The following is a 20443-nucleotide window of genomic DNA, read 5'->3' as shown; positions in this document are numbered from 1 at the left end:
GTAGATATGTAAATGCTTGGGAAAATCTTTATAAAATATAGTTGATAGAAATCCTGGCTACACCCCTGACTGCTGCGAACGAAGAGAACTGCAGCTGCTTCCACCGGAGCGTAACAAAGCTTTTCGGAAATTTACCAATCAAATAAAATTCTGATAAAAAAGCCTGCACAAAGAGGTCGAAACCAGATGCAAAGCATCGATGAACAACAATTTGCTCCGATTGCAGTCATCAATAATAAATGGAGTAATCTCCTGCCTTGGAGCTTCCCAGGACATTGAGAAAAGGCTTCTCCGGAACCGAAATGGTCCTTTTTGTGTTGCCAAATTCAAGTACCTGGCACCATTTATCATCTCGGAAGGATGCTCAAAATTTAAAAACCCAATCGATATAAAACCACACTCTTCCTATTCATACGGTATGATGTTAACAAAGGCTTTTGACCGAAAAAGGAGTGCCCCATGAAAGGGGACCATTGATTATTGATGATTTTCCGGAAGAGTCTCTGTGTTTTGTTGGGGTTGGACTATAAAACTGTGGGACAGCTCAGACGATGGAAGTGAGTTGCTTTGGGGAAGCGTAAGTAAATTGTCTGGGGATTTCTTTACGAAATTGTCCTGTCATCTGAAGTGCGGGTGTTGAACACATGGCTTTCAATTTTTCTCGGCATCATCATAATGCTCAAACAGCATACTTGAAGATAACACAAGTTTTGTTTTGTTTTGTAGATGGAAAAACAAGCTGTACAAGCTTTCAGTGCTACGTGTTGATATTTGCATCGAAATTAGCAATCAGTTAGATGCTCTAGACAAATTTTCCGAACACCAAATCGAAACAGTCTCTAGCCCAGGCTCTTTGATTCAAGTGAGGAAGCAAAGAGTCCCGCCTATCGTGGTCAGTTGTTACGAACTTTGGGGATTCAGGCAGGATATCTTAAACTCCATTAGAAGAATCAAGGTTTCCTTCCAAATTGCAAAGAAAGGAGACTGTCACGTATTGCCGAAAACTCTTAAAGATGGCGAACTTCTTCTCAAACATCTTGAAGAGAAGAAGCACATTTGTTTTACTCATGACGACAAAACTAAACCTTTGTTCAAAGTGGCCTTGAAAGGTCTCTCAAGTGACTATGAGTCACCTGAAGAGATCAAAAAAGGACGTAATGATTCTTCACGAGACGCGACGGAGACAAGACATAACACTTATCGTTCTTACAAATAATTACGAAAAAGAGAACCCAATCTGGCATTAATCAGAAACAGCTTTCTCAAGAATATTGTTTAGTTCACTTTAACAAAAAAAGAACTAAATAATATTAAAGCTTTGGGAAAAGCTAGACTTATGTTTGATATCCGTGTGACATTGGAACATTTCCAGAAACCTGGAATAAAATACCAGAACCCCACTCAGTGCCGTCGGTGCCAAAAGTGGGGACATGGAACAAAAAATTGCCGCATGGTTGCTAAATGCATGATTTGCGGAGGTTCTTTTCACGCTAAAGACGACTGTCCTGTGAAGGAAGATACCAAAAAGTTTGTATACGCAAATTGCGGGGGCAACCATAAGTCAAACTTTTGGCAAACATTGCCCTTCTCGTAATCGAATAGGTAAGGCTCGTACCATGCACATGAACGGTAATGTTTTCCGTAGCTCCAGGCGAAATCTCCAACAATTTTTATTTTTCAGTTCACGATCACTTGCTTAAGGTGAAACATCTCGGAATCCAAAGATGTCCGTCACAATGGGCGACTTGTACCTTTACTAACCACGGTGCTCCAATTACCGTTATTATCAAATAAAATATACCATTCAAACGGCAGTCAGCAGTTGATACCTTACGTTGTTCTGCACCTCTGGGCCGATTTTGAAAAAAATCCTTAGTCAGAATTTTGAGTTACGCCCTTTTGAAGTTTATATGATAGAAATCACTTAAAATATGCCATTTTTACTTGTTTAAACAAAGAGATTATACAACAAAATGTAGTTTTGATTTTTTATCTGGTTTTAGATATTGAAAAATATTTTCATAAAAAAAATTCTAGACCGATATTTGAAAAGGGCCAATGCTATGTTTAGTTATAACTTATAAACCAATACACGAACAATTATATCTAACAATCTAACGCCTGATAGTGATTTTAGGAAATTGTCCAAAGCATTCAAATATGAATGAATAATTATTGGACAGGATATGCAGATACGCCCTTTTGAAGTGTATGGAAAGAATATTGCATGGTGAATTCCATTTCATCTATAATCAACAGTTAGGTGCATACATAATCATTACACCTCCGCGGTTGTTCTTATTTCATTTAATATAGCAAGTCGCACAAAATTTACACGTACACATATTGTCTAGATTGACATTATAAAAGGGCCAAAGTATAATTGAAATATATACAAATCAATATAGCTTAACTTCAAGGTGATCGCAACATTCGAACATAACATATCTGTATCTACATAATTCTATATTCAATATTCTATTCAATTCTATATAATTCTTTTCTATTCTGATCTGTTCTATTCTATTCAATTCTTCTCTACTTAAATTTATTCTATTCTGATCCACCCTACTTGTTCTTTTACATATTTTTACAAATGCCAATGTTGTAATCAACAACTGCGCGCAAAAGAATTGAACGATACACTTTCGATGTTTGTTCGACTCGACAAACTTGTTCAAATTACCTTTAAAACGAGGATCCAGCTCAAATGTAAAGCATTTAATACAAAATGCTTAAGTTCCTTAAAATACATAAAAACTATCATATATAAGTTGAAAACCTTATTTGGACTTACTGTGAAATAATAATTCAAATCTTCATTTTTATGGATCATATGAGAAGCACGCATTAGGAGTCAGAATCTGTGCATAGCATTTTTTTACAGAGCTGGGAGCGCTAAAAAGCCGTACAAATATCGAAAGTGTACCGTTCAAATCTTTTGCGCAGTTGTTAATTTTTACAGTGTCCATTTGTAAAAATATGTATAAGAACAAGTAGGGTTGATCAGAGTAGAATAAATTTAAGTAGAGTATAATTGAATAGAATAGAACAGATTAGAATAGAAGTATGTACATACTAGTATGTATGTATGTATGTATGAATATATAATATAGATAAAGATAAGTGATGTTCGAGTGTTTCGGTCAACTTTGATACAGTCATTATTCAGCTATATTGAAATGTGTATATTTCAATTATACCTTCGTCCTTTTTCAATGTAAGTAGGGGGATTAGGGACTAATGAACATACGGGGCGAAATGGACACCCTCTCAATATCTGATAATACACATTTTTCATCAAAAGTTCATTCACTGCATGAAATCTGTAATGCATTTGAAATGCTTGACGGTAAAAAAAATATGTTTTGCTTCAATTGCTCTTTAAAATTTGAATTAAAATTTTTCTCAGTTTCAAATTGGCATATAAGCAAGACCGTGGAAGAATCTAATTTTTGAGCAAAATAACGAACCCAGAAAGGTTATTTTTAGCTATTATGATTGAGGGAGAGTCCTTCTGCATATCGGAATGATTGACAGTCATTGAATATGTTGGAATAACTAAATTTCATACAGGTGTTCATTTCACCCCGATACCTTTTTACCATCCTTGTTTTCGACCCAATTTTCTATCTCGCTTTTCTGACATATGATATGATTTTTATCACTATGAATGAATGTGGCACGTCGTACTAACATCAAACTTGAAAACTAGCCGGGGTTAAATTAAAAACATTGCCATTTAAGGGTCTTAAAACGAACATTTGCTTAACGTGTCCATTATGCCCCTAATTCCCCTACAGACAACATGTGTACGTGTAAATTTGGAATCGTTCAGATATTACGTAACGAGGAGGTTCGGTAGTGTTACGATTCATACATTTTCCATACAAAAGCTGTAACGTGGGGGAAGAAAGGGGGTCTCAAATTGGAAAATTCTGCGTTACATTTGAATACAATTTGAATCATTACTTCTATGCAACTTGCTAAATTGAATGAAATAAGAACAATCGCAAAAGTGTAATGATTATTTATGCATCTAGCTAACCGTTGATTACAGATGGAGCAGAATCCACCATATCCCATATTCCATATTCTTTCCATACATTTCAAAAGGGCGTATCTGCATATCCTGTCCAAGAATTTTTCATACAAATTTGAATGCTTTGGACAATTTCCTAAAACCTTTATCAGGCGTTAGATTATTAGATGTAATTGTTCGTGTATTGGTTGATAAGTATTAACTAAACATAGCATTGGCCCTTTTCAAATGTCGGTCTAGAATTTTTTTTATGAAAATACTTTTCAATATCTAAAACCACATACAAAATTAAAACTACAAAATTTTATTATAATCTCTTTGTTAAAACTAGTTAAAGTGGCATATTTTGTGTGATTTCTATCATATAAACTTCAAAAGGGCGTAACTCAAAATTCTGACTAAGGATTTTTTCAAAAATCGGCCCAGAGGTGCAGAACAACGTCAGGAATCAACTGCTGACTGCCGTTTGAATGGTATATTTTATTTGATAATAACGGTAATTGGAGCACCGTGCTAACGTTTTAAATGCGCTAAACTAGAGAAATAGTAGGCAAACGTTTCTGAGCTTCTTATTTTAAGCTTCCTGCTAGGCTACAAAGCAAAAATTAAAAATGCACTGTTGTTAGATGCTTCCTTCGCAAAATTAGACTCTTTGAAGTTTTAGTGCAATCGTAGGAGTTGGATTAAAATCTGTTTCATCTTAATAATCTTACCCATTATGCAGCCCACATACGCTCAGATGGTTTGACAAACATTGACTCCGCCCCCAGGTTGATGCTCATGTTGGTGCTTTGTTTGACCGTGCGTGATGCTGCTTAACGAACCAATTTGACAGTTTGTGAAACCGATTTGATGGTTGCCGAATCAGTCGGCCAAAATCAAACAAATCCTTCATGAATTTCATCGGTAATTCCTTCACGATTTCACAACGTGTTCCTCTAATAAATTAATCAAGATTTTGTCCAGTGATTTAACAAGGAAATCCAACAGTTCACCTGGAATTTCTCATGGGTTTCCACCAGGAGTTTCTCCAGAGATTCTTTAAAAAAATCTTTCAGGGATTCCATCAGTAGAATTTTAAAAGTTTTCATCGGCAAATATTGTGAGGATTTCACCAAAAATTCTCTAAGAAATTTCACCAAAAACTCCATCCAACACCAGTTGTTCCTCTAGGGATCAGGAGTTATTCTAGGGAATTAAACACGAGTTCTTCAGGAGTATTTCTGAAGATTAAGTCATAAATTTCATGAAGAATTCCATCAGGAGTCTTTCTAGTGGCTCCATCGAAAGTTTCTCTAGGGATTCAATCGAAAATTCCTCCAGGAATTCCATCGGAAGTTCCTGTAGGGATTCCATCGGAAGTTTCTCTAGGAATTCCATTTAGATTTCTTCTGGAAGGAAGAATTCCTTCAGAGAGATTCCACCTTGAATTTCTCCAAGGATATTATCAGAAGTTCCTTCAAAGATTATATCAGGAATTCCTCGAGGAATTCCATCAGGATTCCTTCTAGGGATATCATAAAAAATTCCACTAGAGATTTGATCAGGAGTTTCATCAGGAATCTTATCAGGAATTCCTCCAAGGATTTCATCAAGAGTTCCATCAGGGACTCCTATAGGGATACTATAGGGAACTCCATCAGGAGTTCCTCCGGATTCTATCAGAAATTACTATAGGGATTCTATCAGTTGTACTTTCAGGGCTTCCATCAGAGTTTTTCTGGGGATTCCATCAGGAGTTCCTCCAGGGGTTTCGACAAGTGTTCCTTCAGAGATTCTAACTGGCATTCTTGTAGAGATTCTAGTAGGAGCTCCTCTAGAAATTCCATCAAGATTGGTTTTAGGAACATCATGAAAAGTTCCTCCAGAGATTCTATGACGAGTTCCAGAAGAAATTTTACACAGAGTTACTATAGGGATTCCATCAGGAGGTTCCTCAGGAGTTCCTCTAGAGATTCCATCAAAATTATCACCTGGAGTTCCTCCAGATATTATATCAGGAGTTGCTCAAGGAAATGCATCAGGATTTCTTTTAGGAATTGCATAAGGAGTTCCTTCAGGGAATCCGTCAGGATAATATTAGAGATTCCATCTGTAATTCAGAAAGTTCCTCTAGGGATTCCATCAGGAGTTTCTACAATGATTCCATCAGGAGTTCCTATCAGGAGTACCTTTAGGGCATTCATCAGAATTCTTCAGGGAATTTCATCAGGAGTTTCTCCAGGGATTCCATCAAGAATCCCTTCAGATTCAGATTCCACCTGGAATTTCTCGAAGAATACTACCAGGAGTTCCTCCATAGATTATATCAGGAATTCCTCAAGGAATTCCATCAGGATTCCTTCCATGAATATCATAAAAAATCCACTAGAGATTCTACCAAGAATTTCATCTGGAATCTTATCAGAAATTCCTCCAGGGATTCCATCAGGAGTTCTTCAAGGAATTTCATCAGGACTCCTTTCAATGATTTTATCTGGAGTTCCTTTAATTTTTTTTACCAATAATTACATGGATTCCATCAGATGTTTCTCTAGGGATTCTATACTGAGTACCTTTAGGGATTTCATCAGATTTCTTCTAGGGATTTCCATTAGGAAATCCTCCAATGATTCCATCTGAAGTTCCTTCAGGAGTTTTTTGTGAGATTTCAGCTGAAATTTCTAAAGGGATTCTATTAGAAGTTCCTCTAGAGAAGGAGTTCTTCAAGGAATTCCATCAGGTTTCTCTTAGGTATGTAATAAGGCGTTTCTTTAAGAATTCTATAAGGTTTTGCACCAGGAATTCCATCAGGAATATTATCAGGAACTCCTCCAGGGACTCCATCTGGAATTCTTCAATGGATTTCATCAGAAGTTCCTCCAATGAATTCATCGGGAGTTACTTCAAGAATATCTTTAAGAATTCCTTCGAGGATTTCATCAGGAGTTCCAATAAGAATTCTATCAGGGCTTCCAACAGAGTTCCTCAGGAGATTGCATCAGGAGTTCCTCCAGGGGTTTCATCAAGTGTTCCTTCAGAGATTCCACATGGCATTCCATAAGAGATTCTATCAGTAGTTCCTCCAGAGATTATATCAGGAGATTCTCGAGAAAATCCATCAAAATTTCTTTCAGGGACATCATCAGAAGTTCCTCTAGACTCTAGAGACTCTAGACTGTTTCTCAACCTTGGTAACGGCGAAAAAACGGCTCGCTGTGAGGTGTTCGTTTCAGCGTGCTTTTTACATGGTCGGGGGTCCGCGGACCCCCTGTTGAGAACCGTGGCTCTAGAGATTCTATGAGGAGTTCCATCAGGAGTTTTGTCAAGAGCTCTACAGGAATTCCATCAGGAGTTTCTCTAGAAATTCCAACAGAATTTCCATCTGGAATTCCTCCAGAGATTATATCAGGAGTTGCTCAAGGAAATGCATCAGGATTTCTTTTAAGAATTGCATAAGAAGTTCCTTCAAGGATTCAATCAAGAATTCCTACAGGAATCTTATCAGTAATTTCTTCAGAAGTTTTAACAGGAGTTCCTATAGAGATTACATCAGAAGTTTCTTCAAAGCTTCCACATGGAATTCCTTCAGGAATTACATCAGGAGTTCTTTTAGGGATTTCATCAGTAGTTTCTACAGGGATTTCGTTAGTATTTTCTTTAAATATTCAACATGGAATTCCTCCAGGTATTCTATCGAAGTTTTCTTTAGGGTGTTTTAACAGGAGTTCATCAGGAGTTACTTCGTAGATTAAACCTGCAATTCCTCTAGAGATTATATCAGGTGTTTCAAGGAATTCCATCAAGATTCCTTCTTGGGATTTTAAAAGGAGTTCCACCAGGAATTATATCAAGAGTTCCTTCAGAGATTTCATTAGGAGTTCCTCCAGGTATTCCAGCAGAAGTTCTTCCAAGGAAGCCATCAGCAGTTACTCTAGGGATTTAATCAATTGAATTCATTGCGAGTGTCTGCAGGGATTCCATAATATTTTTTTCAGATTTCGAAATCCACCCGGAATTTATTAGGGGATTTAACCAGAACTCTCTTCTAGATGTATCTTTAGGGGGTTCTTCAAGAGATTCCTCCAGTAAACCTTCAAGAGAGTCCTCCCAGAATTTTTAAAGTAATTTACACTGGAATTAACCAAGGAATGCCTCCCGAAACTCCTAAAGGATTTATTCCTTAAGGAATTCCTTCCGGAATATCTTCAAGGATTCTCGTGGGTTATCAGGAATTCCTCCAGGGATTTTACCCGAAATTTTATTTTTAATGATCCGGAAGATTCCTTCCGGAATTTCACAAAGAGTTCCTTGCGGAATTCATAAAGGGATTCTTCTCGGAATTCCTTAAGGAATCAATCCCAGAAATCCTCAAGGAAACTATCCTGATTTTTTCAAGGAATTTCTCGCGGAATATGTCCAGGGATTCTTTATGGGTTTTCAGGAATTCCTCCAGAAGTTTCACCAGCAATTTCTTATAAGGATTTCAGTGAATTGGAAATTCACCAGTTTATCATCCAGTGATTCTATCAAGAGTTCCTCCTGTTATTCAAAACAGGATTTTTTTCAGAGATTCCTGAAGGAGTTCCTAAAGGATCCTCCAAGGTAATTCTTGATAGATTTCATGAAAAGAAAAACCTACAAAAAATACTGGTAGAAATTTATGGACAAATTCCTTCAGAAATTTCGGAAAAATTTTGGGTGAATTATTGAAGTAATTCCTACAGAGATCCCAGGAAGAAGGCCCCATAGAGTCGCTTCATAGATACATGGAAAAATCTTTGAAGGAATCACTGGCGGAATCTCTAAAAGAATTCCTGGCAATATCCCGTGTAGGAAGTTTTGGTGAGTTTTTTTTTGCAGTATTTATTGTGGAATACCTGAAGGCTTCCTGGTGGAATCCTTTGACGAATTCTTGGTGGAATCCATGGAGGAACTTCTTGATGAATCCTTGGAGAAATTTTGGGTATAATCATTGTAAGAGTTTCTGGAGTAAATCCCTGATGTATTTTTGTGGAAATTTTTGAAGGAATTTCCAGAACAAAAAAAAAACGGTGAAGGAGTTTACATAGGAATCTATGAAAGAATTACTAGCGAAATCACTAGAAGAATCACTGGATAGCATCAACTTCTGGTTGAAATTATTGGTGGAATTTTCAATGGAATTCCTGTATTATTTTTTAAGGGATTTCTTGAGCAATCTCTATAAGATTTTCTAGATGAATTCATGGTGGATTCACAGGAAAAAAAATCCTGATAGATTCTTTTTAGAAATTCCTAAAGTTTTGCTGGAGGAATTCCTAAATAAATCTTTGGAGGAATTTTTGAAGGAAATACCTCGAGAAGTTTTTGTATAGACCCCTGCAGGAATCTGTAGAAAAATTACTAGAAAGAATCGTCGAAGAAATTGTTGGTAGATGTTCTTGAACAACTCCTTATGAAATTTAAGTGACGGATTTCAGGCCAACTCGACACGCGATTGGCAGCACCCCTTCAGAATTCAATGAAACTTTCTGGATGGCAAAAGTATGTGAAACTAAGATACTTTGCATATTTTGTTTTTTCAAAATCGATCTAGATTAACATTTGGAAAGGGTCAAGGTTTTTTTTTTACTTTTTTTTATAAACCCGTATAGCTCGAAAACGGTAATACCTACAAAAAAGTGTTGTATGGGGGACTGTCGTGAAATTTCCTGACGTTTTAGAAAAAAATATTGAAGAAATAAAAAACATTTAATACACTGAAAAATAAATCGAAATTTTTCTTACATCGAATTTCAGTTTTGCGCTTATTGCGCTGAGATGGTAAAAATAATTCAACTGCTAAAAACCAAGATGGCGTCGAAATCCAAGATGGCCGCCAGATTTTCCAACTTCAAAATGATACACCTGCATTTCGCCATAACGTTCACATCAGAACAAAATCTGCTTCTCATCTTTCAATTTCGCTATTTTTCCCATGCATGTTGGGCGGTAGTAAAAACGATACTTTATGGCTCAGAAAATCAATGAAAATTTAAGATTTCCATTCTAAATTAATGCAATTTTGGCAATATTTTACGTTAAAACTACAGATATTACCACAATACTTACTAATGTCCTAACGTTCAATCTATAAACTTTATTCAATGAACAACAATGCATATGGTAAAAAATAAGTTTTTCTATTTCAATCAATGTTTTTGAACGGTTTTCATTTATTTAACTTGTTCAATCATTCAAAAATAGGTCTAAGGATTATTATGTTATCGAAAATTACATAATTAAAGAAAATTCCAATTCAATAACCTGTATTTATAACTAATAAAGCTGAGTATCAGGTTCGGTTCTGGTATGGACGTAACGTCAAGAAAATGAAGAATAATAATAAGAAGAGTATACGTAACCTTGTTTTTATTGATAGCCTTTAAATTTTACATGCTGAGTGCTATCAAGCCGTCAAAATCCAAAATGGCCGCCAGATTTTTTCACTAAATATAATACTCTTATTCTTTTTTCGACTCAAATAAAATTAACACCAACGATTGAAAACTAGTTGATTTGTTGTACAAAAATAATGTTTGTATTAATATACGCAATTTTTCCTCGGCTTTCTGATGGTGATCTAAAAATTTTATTCGAGCGGTGCGCTAATGGCGAAAAAAATGATTATTCTAACAAAATTCAAGATGGCGACCAAATTCAAAATGGCTGCCAAATGTTTTAACTTTAAATGAAAGCTATATCCTTTCTATATACGATGCCACTAAGTTAACTATGTGTTCCAAGCAAAATATGAGACCGATCACGTGAAGAAATATCCAAGATTCATGCGAATTATAAATAGAATCCATATCCATTTTTCCGGTACTTAAATTTTGAATGTTTGAGAAAATTTAAAACTTTTCTTTTAAGATTATTTTAGAATCATAGATTTATTAGTTCAAGATCTCCTCCTACTTTGATATGATGAGTCGCAATTAATTATATCGATAGTCAAAAAGCTTGCAGCTCAACGGCAACGGCACACTAGCTTTGCGAATAATAGATACCACATCCATCTAATTCTACCAAAACTTAGCTTCGCTCAACAGTCCATCGTTTCAGAGAAGTCAATTTCCGAGAAGCCATTGCACAGTTTTCGATCCATACCTGCTCTCAAAGGGAACCACACAAAAGGGCTGTGTAAAGGGGAAAACCAGGAGAAATTACCTGCGCGTAGATCGTGGGCTCACTTCGTTTGATGTCTGATTGCCGCGGTCTGCCAAGGGTTGCACTCACGTACATCTGCTTCGGCTGCACCTGACCACCGGCCAGTGACGTCAGATCCGCGTACGTTAGGTCGTGCTGTGGAATAAAAATCGTTCAGTTGACTTTCGTTTGGAGTGTGAGTTTTTGAATTGAAAGATGTTGTAATATTGAATAAAGTTCAGAAAAAAACAAGAAAATTTGTATGAAAAAATATTACAAATACGCATATTAATAGTATTTGGTTCAAAGTAACATTGTTTCGTTGAGTTTTCTTGAACAAACTTGCAGATTATGTATACTCAATAAATATAGAGGAAAATGGGACAGTAGGATGGTTCAAATTGCGAAAGTTTCTCAGAAAAAATTAAATCATTATACAGAAGCTAGTAATAAAACAATATGCGATTTAAAATAAAATTCATCTCTCAGAACATTTGGCGTGATTTTACATATATTTAAGATCAGAAATATGTCAAACTTAGTAAGTTCAACGTGATTACATGAAGGCATACCTTTCGTGATGGGCAGTACACTAAATATGGTAAATTTTGCCAATGCGTGCAGCAGTCAAACTATACATTCATTCAAAACCGTTGCCTAAAGTAATCCCAGAAGTACTTACGCGATTGCATTCGAACTAAACGACCCAAAAACCATCCACCTAACCATCACATCATTATCACCCTATGAAACGGAACTCACCTTGTGGCTATCGCTGCCATATCCGCCTATCACCGGGGTCGGGATGATTCCGCTGTGCACGGGAATGTAATTTTGATTATCGGCCAGCGGGTAGACGTTCTGCTGCATGCAGCTTCCGTCGCGCATCGTTGCGTAGAAGGTCCGGCTGTCGTAGGTTCCCACACCCCCCGTCGGAGGCCCCAGCACGCCAACTCCCACACTGCCGACGCCTACGCCGATCTGCTGGTGTTGCTGCTGCTCGGCCATGGCTGCCGTGGCGTACAACCGCGGATGAGTTCCGGCACTGTTGAGCCACTCGAACGCTTTCTCGTCTTCTTCCAGCAAGTGCGGAAGTTTCCCTGCGGAGTGTAGAGAGACTGAAACTTATGGCGCAGTTGAGATATTGTTTGGATGATAAGGTTATTTCGGTAAGTTGTTGAATTTTTTGATGCATGTTATGCTCGGTGAAGTCAGATTCAAATAGTATCGAAAAATACCAGAATTCACTCATAAAAGAGTAACCACTGTAAAGTGACCCAACGGTTATGGATCAACTAAGGGTTATTTTTCAGAAAAAAAAAAATGAAAAATCAGGCTATTCAAAACGTCAAAACCTTATACACTGTAACTTCAATTTACGAAGTAGATCGGGGGTGCGTAAATTGAGTTGGTGCGTAAATTGAATCAGTACGTAAAACAAGGGGCTCAGTTCGTAAAACGAGGTTTTGTCGTTTGGAGTCTACTTGTATAAAATAATTTATATTATTTATAAAAAAAATGTGCTCTTTCGGTATCATTGCACAGTGGTCCAGGAATCAGTTTTACGCGGAAAGATGAATTTTGAGCTTTAGAATGAAACATTAGACAAAAACGGTCTTCTACAAAGTTGTTTGTATTAGTAAGATCCTTTGTTTGGTGTTATTGAAAATTAGGGTGGACCACATTTTCATAGAAATTGTGTAACTAACTTTCTTATTTGTAGAAATTTTACTATACATGCTTCAGCAAAGTTGTAGACCATTCAATTTTAAGCAACTTTGCCAAAAAAAGTTTTTTTATATCTCTTAAATTGACCGATTTAGAGCTATTTTCCTACGGTGACATAGGGTGGTCCGAACAAAATTGGTTTTCTGGCTCTAGAGTTTTCAATTCAAATTTCTCATCAAAGTAGTCTATGAAACACTTTTAGAACTTTGAAAAATGCGTAGTTTGGTGAGTGAAGAAACTCGTTATCTCTTTCCGTTTGGGAGTTATTGTTGTTTTTCTCTCAAAAACATGCCTACTTTGAATATTTTTGATTGGGGCAAACATAAAAAATATCTTTTGACGGCATTCAAAAGACAAAATAAAATTGTATATTATATCAAAAAATTACAAATGTGTTATTTTTGTAACTCTAATAAAATGCCCTTAAAAACAAATGATTTTAAGCAGAAAAACTTCAATAACTTTTGAACTAAAAAAGATATCATCAATCTTTTTGCATGAAAATTTGCGTTTTGTTAAGTTCTAAAAGTCGTTCATAGACCGCTTTGACCAGAAATCTGAAATAAGAAAGATAGGGCTTTAAAACTATTTTGAAGATTTTCATAGTATGTATTTCTTCATTATTTTGCATTTTGAGCATGAAAATAAAATTTTAGACAAAAATGATCTTCTACAAAATTGTTTATAAAAATGTAGGCTTTCATACTGAGTCATTCAAAATTAGGGTGGTCCACAATTTCACACAAATCATATAATCAACTTTTTTATTTGCAAAAATACTGGTATATACTCTTTGGCAAAGCGGTAGAACTTGGAATTTTGACTAACTTTGCCAAAAAAAGTTTTTCTGTAGCTCAAAATTTGACCAATCTAGAGCATTTTTTCCTAATCATCAAAGGGTGGTCCAACAAAAATCAGTTTTTCAATTCTAGTGTTTTTAATATTAGTTTCTCGTCAAAGTCGTCTATGAACGACTTTTAGAACTTAACAAAACGCAAATTTTCATGCAAAAATATTGCTGATATCTATTTTAGTTCAAAAGTTATTAAAGTTTTTGTGATAAAAAATATTTGATTTTCAAGGTGTTTTATTAGAATTACAAAAATAACACATCTGTAATTTTTTGATATAATTTACAATTTTTTTTTTGTCTTTTAAATGCCTTCAAAAGATATGTTTTATGTTTGCCCCAATCAGAAATATTCACAATCGAAGTAGGCATGTTTTTGAGAGAAAAACAATAATAACTCCCAAACGGAAAGAGATAGCGAGTTTCTTCACTCACCAAACTACGCATTTTTCAAAGCTCTAAAAGTGTTTCATAGACTACTTTGATGAGAAATTTGAATTGAAAACTCTAGAGCCAGAAAACCAATTTTGTTCGGACCACCCTATGTCACCGTAGTAAAATAGCTCTTAATCGGTCAATTTAAGAGATATAAAAAAACTTTTTTTGGCAAAGTTGCTTGAAATTGAATGGTCTACAACTTTGCTGAAGCATGTATAGTATAATTTCTACAAATAAGAAAGTTAGTTACACAATTTCTATGAAAATGTGGTCCACCCTAATTTTAAATAACACCAAACAAAGGACCTTACTAATACAAACAACTTTGTAGAAGACCGTTTTTGTCTAATGTTTCATTCTAAAGCTCAAAATGCATCTTTCCGCGTAAAACTGATTCCTGGACCATAGTGCATTGACATATTATTAATACATTGGGTTCTTTATCAGGCTAGAATGTGTGCAAGTTAAGGTCTTCCAATAACTCTCACAATACTGGATATACAATCAAGAATGTCTCACAATACTGGACCCTTGAAGATTGTTATATTTTTAAGAAGCGTTTGTATTGTCAGATCCAAGTTTTGGTAATTAAGTGAGTACAACAGATGTCCTAGTTCATCCAAAAACTTGCTGGAATATATACCTGCAATGTACTGGCATATTTAGCGATCCTTTGATGTTTTATTGATATGCCACAGGCCCTTAACCATCCATGTGAGTAAACAGTGTATTGTAATAATTTGTGCGGATGTCCTAGGACTCCATTGAATATAGGCCTTGGGATCTACGACCGAAATTAGAGAATAGAGGTTAGTTTTCAAATACTCCACAGACCATTCCTGTGAGTAAACAGTATTAATTTGTGTGGATGTCCTAGATCTTGCAGGACATCTATATCGAATATAGGATCTACAAGCGTTAGCGTAGTTACAGTATACTTCGTAGATTGGATACTAGCAACATTCATGTTTCTTTTTAATAATCTCATCCTGACTACTTTCAGGAACAAGGCAAGGGAGTATACCTTGTTCAAATCATAAACAAGAATACTAAAAGCATGAATATCAGTATTCCCGGCCACGCCCATCTTTACCGTAACTTGGGATAGGGGAAGGAAATGTTGATGTAGCACTTGCTTAATGAGAGGCCACCGACTCAGCGACACCCTCATAAGTGCTATGGAGTTGGAGGTTGGGGAAGGTATATTGTCAGGATTCGCCTAGAAAGCTGGCGATAGACCATAAACATTTGTTGTTTAAGTGTTTTCAATTTAATCTTTTGAATGCCGGCAATCAAAAGAGAAAACAATAGTTTATTTATAGTATAAATAGTATTTCGCGAAATGCTTGTCGATTGTGCAGTAATATTTTTGCTCAATAGCCAGTAAAAAGCAAAACCAATCCCGCGAGAGTCATCGAATTGTATAAAATAACAATACGCGTAGAAAAAAAAAACTCCGGCGACGAAAACACGCACGAAACCGTGAGCAAAACCTATCTGACGACGCAAAATCGAACTGTCCTGCTTGGGCTTCACCAAGCACTACCCAGCAAGACGCTCCAAAACAGGGAAAAAACGGGGTAACTTTGATAATGCGGGTAACTTTGATAGTGCGAGACTCTCAACATACTAAACGAAGTAACAAAGTTCCTGTTAATCTGTTAAGCAAAACGAATGCAAAAGTAAAAAGTATTAGTTTAACACTTTATGTTAAAGCTATTTTCGTTGGAATCAAGTACATTTGAGGATTTATATGCAAAAATGGAAAATTTATAAGATTTTAGCAATTTTGAAATGCTTTCAAACAATCTGTTCTACGATCACTATTTGATGAAGTCATAATGAATTCGTCACTTATACTTGATAGCCTAGTTATAGTAGAACTCGAATTCGGTCTCAAAACTCTTAGCGAAAACTATTTTTATAAACTGGGACCATTTTTGTAATCTAAGTCAGAAATTTCCATATAGCGTTAAACGCCTAAAGGTATGCAACGCCCTACAAATGTTCTGTAATTCATTCAATTTTGTTCGATTGATGCTCCATTATCAAAGTTACCCCAAAACAGAAAACCGACTTTCGATTATATGAAAAATTATATATCCATTAAGAATAAATCTTTAGGAAATCTATCAACTGCAATCGATAGTTTGGATACCAGTACTTGTTTTAAAAATATAAATTAAAATTCTTTGAAACAGCATGCATAAATATTCAAGTTTTCTTCGAAAAAACTATCAAAGTTACCCCGTTTTACGGTACATGCTTTTTTGATATGGTACAGATTATTAAAAATCCATGTAAATTTCAGCTATTAAGGTGACACAGGAGACCGTGTAATTTTCCCTATCTTTTGTCGCACTCTAACAATTATCATCAAAACTTTGTGGAAGCAAATCTCGAGTTTTAGTGATCTGATGGAGCCGAAAATCTATTGTGTTGTGCACTACATATATAGAATCATAGTGATACATTTTTCACGTCGATATATGGAGTGGTTCTTGGAATTTGCTTCTTCAAATGGATGGGTTGATCATGATGACGTCCCGTGTGGCCTTAATCGTGCACATGGAAGGAATGCTACAAATAGCAGAAAATTCTGCCCTTGTTAAAATTCACAAACTTCAGTTTGATTGCGAGTGTGAATTTTAATCATCGTGTAAATTTACTGCATGGTGATGAGTTGGCTCCTGACTCTTAGAAGGAAGAAATGATGAAGTAGAAAAACAAGGTGGAAGGGCCCATAGAGTAAAGTGGGGTAAAAGTTCGAGTGGGGCAAGAGTTTCTTTTTAAGATTTCTAGCTCAATTCAAAACAAAACTTATAAATATCATGGTGGATCGAATTATATTGAAGTAAGAGACTTTCACTCCAAATATCATGAAAATTGATTGTGATTTGGAAAAGTTATGGCTATTTGTTGTTTTTCAACGTGAATATTGTAATTTTTGGTCAAACTTTCGTTGCATGGAACCAAATGAAGATAAAATCTTTTTCAATATTTTATGTAAGGCCATTTCTAGACCTATCATAAGGATGCTTTTAGGTGTATTAGTTTTTGCATAAATGCTTGGAAACAATTTTTGGCCCATAGTGGGGCAAAAGTTCGAATCAGCGGGGCAAAAGTTCGACCCATGTACAATCTCACGGAAAAAAATGCAAATTGCCTAAAATCCACACATTACCTTCAAATTTAGCTAAATTTACCTGATCGTGCGAAAAACGTCACCAAAATTTCACATTTCGACTTAGTTTTGCAAAAAACTGCTATTTTTGAGTATATTACAATTAACCCTGTTTTGAACAATTTTTTGATGAAAATTTAGTGTGTAGTTTTCGGCAAACTTAAGTTTACGACTGGTATTAAGTATGCCTGTCGTAAAAGTATCAATATCTTGTGTTTTAGCCAGCGAACTTTTGCCCCACACTAGATTCGAACTCTTACCCCACCGGTGGGGCAAAAGTTCGAATAAGACAATCAATTTTGAAACTATTATAACAAAAAATGGGTAAATATTTTGACACAAGTTTGTGCAGCAAAATCGGTACCAATCGTAATCCCACGCATTCGTGTAAATTTAATACGATACTTGCTTAATTCTCTGCGCACAGCATATAAATTTAATGAAAAACAAACTAACAACAGAATTTTAATTAACTTCTGGAACGAAATGCGTGTGAGTAGCAAAACATGTATTTTTAAGCTTCGTGTATGATTACGATAAGCAATTTTCTATGAGTTCCAGAATTCCACTACGATTAATATTCAGATTTTTTTTCTGTGAAGCGTAACCAATCATCAATAGAAGTTCTGTTATATTGCAAAGGCCTCTTACTATCCATATTAGCAATCGAAGTGTTGTATTGAATTGTGTGGATGTTTTTGTATTTCCAAGGTCTCCATGATATATAGGCCTGAGTATCTACAAACGTTAGAAGTTGTACATTGATGCTACTTATTTATAGCATAAAATCTAAACTTTTAAGGCTAAGTAGTCCGTCATTCGTTTTGGGAGCCATGTTGATTTTGCAAATTTCAATTTCAAAGTGATAAAACTCAGTCATCTTAAGTAATATTGATTTAACAAAGTATCATTACTTGCGCTTACATACAGAAAGTATGCTGATACATTTTCAGCAATGTAAGTCCAACACCAAGTGTTTTTTTTCCAGTGGTCGTCATCTTGGATTCCAAAATGGCGTCGGACATCGATTTTCGTCATCCCCTCGTCGTGCCCGTTCCGAAAATACCCATATTGCATAAGTTTCCAACGATTTTTCCAAACCAGAAGTCGCCATCTTGGATTCCAAAATGGCGTCGGACCTCGATTTTCGTCATCCCCTCGTAGTGCCTGTTCCGAAAATACCCATATTACATAAGTTTCCACCGGTTTTCCCGGAGGTCAATAATTTCCCACATTATTGTCTAAACTCAATTTACACACTGCGTAAAAAAGTGACTTAAATTGAGTTACTTCGTAAAAAAGTGACTTAAATTGAGGTAGCGTAAAATAGACTTCGTAAATTGAGGTTTTAGTGCAACAGCAAGATTCCTCAGGCGGGAATTGCCTACAACTTGATCATTAATTAACTGTGCAAAATAACCTCCCTAGATCTGGACAATTTAGAAAATACACCTCAAAATTCGTGGTTATGTTAAAAAAAGTGGATGGAGTGAATGTGTATCAGTGGTTGAGGAGGATTCTCATTAGGCGGCGTCCACAAAATACCCCAAGCAGCACATATTGTTACAAGTAGCTTACAGCAACGGCTACTTAACATATTCAATAGTTACAATATGATACATGTGCAACATAGAAAAATACTGCTATGTAACCGAAAAAGCGCAAAAAGTCGAGCCTTATATAACTTGTTTGTTCGTTGCATAAGAAGTTTACAAGCGACTGCTATGTAATTTGTTGATTACGCATGGGTTTTTCTACGACAAAATAAATGAAACGGCGTTGAAGTTGTTGTTACTTTCTGACAGTTTTGGAATCGAACAACCATTTTAGAATTGAATGTCAATAAAAATAACACGTATGATTTTCGAACGCGTAATTATTCACAAGTACATAATAGATTTAACATGCCGATTTGAATTTGTGGTGAAATTAATCATGTAACTTGCTCAAAATTGACGCGCTCATAAAATAGATAATGATTTTATATTGAATAACACATGATACCTGGATTGTTGAGATATTATTCCAATAGAATTGACACAAAAATTGGAAATTGACACTGTTACTCTAATCAGCAGTGTTTTTGATTTTAATTTAATTGTTTGTGAAGATTGTGATTCCAAAATCACGTTGTTTCGTGTCCCGCAGCTGGATTTTCTGGGTTGCCTATCATAAATCGCCATTTAATTTCATCTTGCTGCAGAAACACTTTCGAATAACTGTTTGACAGCCAATCTAAACTGATGTAAACGATTAAAAAGCTGTTAGAGAGGCTGCAAATTGTAAATTCAACAATTTTAATTAATCACTGGAAAAATATCTATGAAAACAATAACTAGTCATAAAATAGTAAAGTTCTTATATCAAAATTCACAATACGTATGAAAATTTTTGACATGTAGTGTTGACCACTGTCAGCAAGTTACTCGTTTGTTACACATTAGTTACCCAGAAATCTTATATTATTTTGAAACTGATGTGTAACTGAAACAGCCTTTAAATTACACTGCTGTCAATAGGGGAAGGGTTATTAAAATAAACACCTAAACGATATCGTCTTGCTTTTAATGGGAAAAACGATGAATTTGCGATAAATCATCAAATAATACGCCTCCAATCGCGAAACGCAACATACTGTTAGCCATCTATACTTAGGTAGCGCTACTAGTCAGAGGATGAGAGATTTGATTTTTCACGCATCAATGCCGCTGGGGGGAAAATGTTTTATTTTCCTGATAAAAGACGGTTAGCAGTGAAACAGTTAGGCGGAAAAGGTAGGAATATCCATTCCCTTTGTTCTACATACGTTTGTTTTTTTTTGTATCATTGCACTACTTTTATAAAAATTGAGATCCGGCTGGTAGGAGCACTAGTTTGAGGTTGGAAAACCAGGATATGTGAGGTTAGTTTCATTGGAACTTTCACCTGCGCGATTTTTGCGCTTGAATAAAACACGTTTCGGAACATTCTCCGCTGCCTCTAAAAATATCATTGGATAGGGAACTGAGTTTTCTACCATTGGATTTCATTCAATTTCATACATTACTTCACT

At 35.6% G+C, this 20443-nt stretch overlaps 1 protein-coding gene across 6 annotated transcripts in view; it reads right to left on the bottom strand.

Annotated features, from left to right (window-relative positions):
* LOC5576331 (nephrin) overlaps positions 1-20443 on the bottom strand; it is a 1001823-nt gene that overhangs the window by 79790 nt on the left and 901590 nt on the right. For 2 of the 6 annotated variants that reach the window (XM_021855560.1, XM_021855561.1), the window contains exons 15-16: positions 11954-12315; positions 11213-11347 (exon numbers count right to left, since the gene is read on the bottom strand). In XM_021855560.1, the coding sequence (XP_021711252.1) occupies positions 11213-11347; positions 11954-12315 (497 nt within the window). The remainder of the gene's footprint in view (positions 1-11212; positions 11348-11953; positions 12316-20443) is intronic. The other 4 variants (XM_021855564.1, XM_021855565.1, XM_021855563.1 and 1 more) reach the window with 3 other exon arrangements.

The sequence above is a fragment of the Aedes aegypti genome, chromosome 3, assembly GCF_002204515.2.
Source record: "Aedes aegypti strain LVP_AGWG chromosome 3, AaegL5.0 Primary Assembly, whole genome shotgun sequence".
NCBI classification, from domain to species: Eukaryota; Metazoa; Arthropoda; class Insecta; order Diptera; family Culicidae; genus Aedes; species Aedes aegypti.
Note: the sequence above shows the minus strand (reverse complement) of the source record. Positions and strands in the feature narration are given on the sequence as shown.